Here is a 5,000-nt window from a genome sequence, read left to right on the forward strand (position 1 = left end):
GTGCCAGTCGCTGCCTTAACAATTAATTAATTTATTCTGCAGGTATAAAATATTTTTTATATTAATAGTTTGTTATTGATTTATGATTGGATAAAAGCAATTTTTGCAGCCGTTATTGTTGCGCAGTGAAGTTCGCTGAAACTAAAGAGCCAGTTGATGATCATATCCCTGCTTGTTATCATCTTTTTGTCTGACGATATAAAAATGTAGATTTGTTTAATTATTCAGTTATAACTTGTTTTTTTTTTTTCATAATCAGGCCCCATTTAAGTTTCTTTGCATTTGCTCGCCCTCTGCTGGATATATTTCAAACTGCAGTTTAAATATATAAATTTCCAGTTTTGACTCTTCTCTTTGTGCAGGATTTTTTCCTGGAAGTTCTCAAAACTGCGAAGCTTTTCTTAGACACAAGATGACCCTGATCTCTCCGTCTATTTTGAAGAAATATGGCATCCCTTTCGAAAAGGTGAACGTTTTTTAAAAATTGATTATCGTGTTAAATACAGATTCGTTTCTTACTCTATGTTTTTGGGGTGTTGTTTTTTTTTTTTAGATCACTCAGGAAGCTGGAGAGTTCATGATAACGTTCCCGTATGGCTACCATGCTGGTTTCAATCACGGCTTTAACTGTGCGGAGTCGACCAACTTTGCCACACAGCGATGGATTGATTACGGAAAGCAGGCCATTCTGGTGAGGGTCATTTTAGACTCTTTTCTGTCTTTTGTGTGTTCTTTTTTCCCCTCCTTCGTCTTTCCTTGGTTAAATCTCACACCGACGCTCCGGCGCGCTCTCTGCTGCAGTGCTCGTGTCGGAAGGACATGGTGAAGATCTCCATGGACGTGTTTGTGAGGAAGTTCCAGCCGGAGCGATACGAGTTGTGGTTGTCAGGGAAGGACAACGTTCCCATCGATCACACCAAGCCCACGCCAGAGGCGGTGGAATTCATGGGAGGCAAGAAAGGAAACTTCGGCCATCGAGAGCCTTGTACGCAGAACCAGAGCGACGAATCATCTAAAAAAGGGTAAAAAATTAAATCCGTCTGTATTTGAGAATAGACTTTGTGTCCTTAAGGGCCAGGATCTCTGTCCTAATCATCTTCCTCCTTTAACGTTCTCAGTGTGGCAAAGCAGAGAATCGGTACTAAAAGGCACCGTGTGTGTTTGGAGGTACCGGATGATGTTTTACCAAAGAGCGACGCAACTCACGACGACTCCGAGTACGGGAAGAAAGGACGCCTCTCTCCACGGGCCGAGCCGAGCCGGAACGGTACCGGTACCGCGCACCGCTCTCCTTCTCTTACTGCATCAACAGCCATAAGAAATTCTTTTTTTTTTTTTTTTTTTCTGTATTGCTTTCCTTCTTTTTTTCTCACACTCTCTGTTTTTGTCACTATCTCTATTATCTATCTGATCTCTGGATCGTTGTGTACATGTGAACGTGCTCCGTTTTGCTTTCAGACTGCCTCAGCGAGTCGCGTGTGAAACTTCCTCCAGGCACCCGGACGTGGCTGAAGCTCGGAGATCCTTCCGAAAGCGCGACCTGTGTTAAGTCAGAGGCCGAGGTTAGAACGGCGTGTCCTCAGGGCCCCAAGAAAGGTCACCTGTCTATCGCCACTGTCCCCATGGCTTCTCACTGCCTCTCTGCCCTGCCCTGGACCTCCAGCAAGCCCGGGGTGGCCAGCCTGCTCTTTCACAGGACCCTGAGCTCTTCTGATGCCCTGCAGGTCCACACCTACGCCGCTAAAGCCTCGCTTTATAAACCTCAACCTCCCAGGGTCCAGGACTTTGTTAAGTCTGAGTCTGAGTCTGAGTCAGAAGCCTCACCGGAGCTGAAGCACAGTGCAGACACTCCAGAGAACAGCGCAGATACACACGAGGTGAGGAACGCAGACGCTCCAGAGCGGGCAACACAGACCGGGGAGTCATTACGTTATAACCTCAATATCATTAGAGATTACAACAGCACACACTTTCATAAAAGTTATACATTATAAAATAATTTTAAGTTAAATTCATTCCAAGCTCACGTGAAAGATCTGATCTCATGTTAAACATTTTTTTTAATGATTTTTCAATGAATCGATTTTTTTTATTATTATTATTTTTTTCCTACGTTTTTAAAGCTGTAAGACGAATTTCCTGATGTGAACACTAGATGTCGCTCAAAACCCACCGACGTGTGTAGGAGTAATGGAGAGAGGAGGCGTCTAGAGTCTAACATGTTCACGTTTTGTTTTTCAAGTCGTTTTGTTCACCAGAAGAGGAAACGGAAGATGAGAAGGAGAACAAGAGCATGATGAGGAAGCTGCAACCCCTCAGCAACCTGCCTCAGCTACACCCTCTGCTCAGAGAGAGCTCCAGCGACGAAGGTTACATTTCACTACATGACCTGTACCGTGGTGTGCAGAAGTTTTTACCCCCCATTTTGTAGCGTGGAACTGAACTAGTAATAGTGCAAAAAAAGCTACGTGAAAGCTTGCAAAGTTATTCAAAAAAGCCACTATATATATATATATATATATGTGTATATATACACACACACACTGTTAGCAGGGCTCTCAAGTTTTGAAGACAGGCAAGAGTGACATATTTATAATACCCCCCACCCCCCAAAAAAAGAAATTGTATGACATAAAATATTCCGAAACTTAATATTTGAATTAAATAAAACATATTAATAGAAGCCTTACTTTTTAGATTTAAATTTATGATAAATTCATTATTTTATAAAATGTCAGTGAACCGGGGCCCCCTGGCACCATCTCAGGGCCCCCAGTTTGAGAACCACTGGCCCTAGACTACATGTTCTGAGCAGGTGTTGTCAGTGAACAGGCTGTAAAACTGTTGGCTAAGTTACAGACACTCATGAAAAACTCCTGCTGATGATCTGGGAAACGTCTCTAACAGCAGTCACAATGTCACTGTTTGTGTCAAACAAGTTGTGAATTAGTTGTAACATTAAACAGGAGATCATGACTTACTCTGTGCTCAAAGTGATGCTCGCAGCTCCAGGGCTTTTCTCTGTGGGTGAACGAGGATGATGCTGATGAACAATTCCAGGATCTGTTTTTTTTTTTTTTCTTCATTGGTTGTTGCGTTAAATCTTACCGAGATACAATAGTGCTATTTTCTGATTGGCTGTTGTGTAGCCTCTTGTTTTGATTGGCTGATAAGTGTCAGGCTCGAATAAGAGCTCCAGGTGAGACGCGCTTGATTCCTGCCCGGTTCCATAGAGACAGCGGTGCGGACTGATACGTTTTGGGCGCTGCGGCTTATTAAATATATGATAAATAGTCAAAAAGTTTTTCTGCGTGAGAAATACGATGTGTAGCAGGAGAGCGTGAGAAAAGACCGACATGAGGGACTGTCACTCTCAATGTGGGACACTTGACAGCCCTGTGTTAGAGTCCTGGGTTACACAGACAGTGTTAAGTAAGGAATAATTAAGGTTGAATGCCGTAGAACACAGTTGCTGTTTACATCCGTCTAATCTAATAGAATGGGGGAAGGGGGGGGGGTAGACTAATTTATTAGTGTTATGCAAATTCAGCCTTTCTCCATAGAAGCAGGTTCAAATATATATCCTGTATGTTCTTGTATTGGCTGACTGATATAAGTGTGTGTGTGTGATTCAGAGCTGCAGGACCAGGTGGAGGTTGATGTGGACTCTCAGGAATCGGACCCCTGGGCCCAACTACTCGTGCCCCTCTGGCAGAAACGGGTTCTGCGCAGCTTTAAATTGGAGCGGGAGTTCAACCGGCGTCTGGGTCTCCTGCCTCCCTACTGCGCAGTGTGCAGCCTCTTCCACACGTACGAACAGGTACAGAGTCAGCGTGTGAGAATCATGCATCCAGACACCGAAGGACAAAATTATAAAAGGACAATTATCACAGTCATTAGGGATTTTAGTCAGTTCCGGATTCCGCTGGTGGAAATGTTGCTTCATAAGACAACGATTCACTGTTTACTGATGCCATCAAGTCTGATCTGATATGATTCAGAAGGCAATGATTCCTGATTCCTGAATCAGATTCCTGATTTGTCAGAACCACTGAATTCAAACGATACTGTATGCTTGTGATTCTTCGGGTAATGATACGGTATTTGAACATGAAACTCGATCATATGATTCATGTGAGAACGATTCATTGTTTGATAAACACTTGTTGTTAGATGTTGAGTGAGTTGAGCTCCTCTAATCTCACTCCTGTGTCTCTCTCTTTCTTCCCAGAGCGAGCTGAGAACTCTGATTCAGGGAACATCCGTCTCTAGCGGAGAGGTGAAGCTGAGGACGAAGCCTCTCATCCCAGAGATGTGCTTCACAGCGAGTTCAGACGGACAGCTTTCAACTCCGAACCTGGATGAGGACGGAACCAGTCCTCTAGTCAGCTGCTCCGTGTGCTCCGTGCGCGTACACGCCAGTGAGTGCCGCCGCCCACGTGTACACGTGTTCGACTCCTCGTACCTCATCCCAGTCTTTACTGACAGCAGTAATACACCGTGTGTATAAGTAACTAATCAGTGAAGCCCCTGGAAATAGCTTGTATTATTCCCCTGGAATCACATCATAATATTGATTCGTTTGTATTGTCGTGACATCATTACTCCGCCTCTTCTGACCAATCGCAGTACAGAACGCGAGAACGTTTTCGTACGAGAGATGACCGTGAACGTGAAGACGTGTCGATGTGATTCTGAGGCAGAGAATAAATCTCTCTCAGATTAAATCGGTCGGCACGTCGTTTCAAAACAGTTTAGGAACCAAAACACAGACGTTTTCCCACAGATTCTCTCCGTGAGAACGTGCAGACGGACGAGTTTTTACGCTCCGGTCTCCCAAAATATTTTCTCTGGGCCTTCAGGTGTTTTTAGCGTGGGAAAAGCAGGAAGTATTCGCCTTGCTGCTGATTTAAAAAAAAAATTATTCTGCTAACGAGTCCAAGTTTAGCTCCATCGCTGAAACCTGTGTGTTTTATTGTTTTCCTTAATTAGAAACCGAC

At 44.0% G+C, this 5,000-nt stretch overlaps 1 protein-coding gene across 3 annotated transcripts in view; it reads left to right on the top strand.

Annotated features, from left to right (window-relative positions):
* Positions 1-5,000, top strand: part of kdm4ab (lysine (K)-specific demethylase 4A, genome duplicate b) — a 23,523-nt gene that overhangs the window by 7,460 nt on the left and 11,063 nt on the right. For 2 of the 3 annotated variants that reach the window (XM_060867134.1, XM_060867142.1), the window contains exons 7-14: positions 363-466; positions 554-691; positions 802-1,022; positions 1,119-1,273; positions 1,459-1,877; positions 2,243-2,369; positions 3,636-3,820; positions 4,232-4,421. In XM_060867134.1, coding sequence (XP_060723117.1) covers positions 363-466; positions 554-691; positions 802-1,022; positions 1,119-1,273; positions 1,459-1,877; positions 2,243-2,369; positions 3,636-3,820; positions 4,232-4,421 — 1,539 coding nt within the window. The remainder of the gene's footprint in view (positions 1-362; positions 467-553; positions 692-801; positions 1,023-1,118; positions 1,274-1,458; positions 1,878-2,242; positions 2,370-3,635; positions 3,821-4,231; positions 4,422-5,000) is intronic. The other variant, XM_060867149.1, reaches the window with a different exon arrangement.

Source organism: Tachysurus vachellii, chromosome 1 (assembly GCF_030014155.1).
Source record: "Tachysurus vachellii isolate PV-2020 chromosome 1, HZAU_Pvac_v1, whole genome shotgun sequence".
NCBI lineage: Eukaryota > Metazoa > Chordata > Actinopteri > Siluriformes > Bagridae > Tachysurus > Tachysurus vachellii.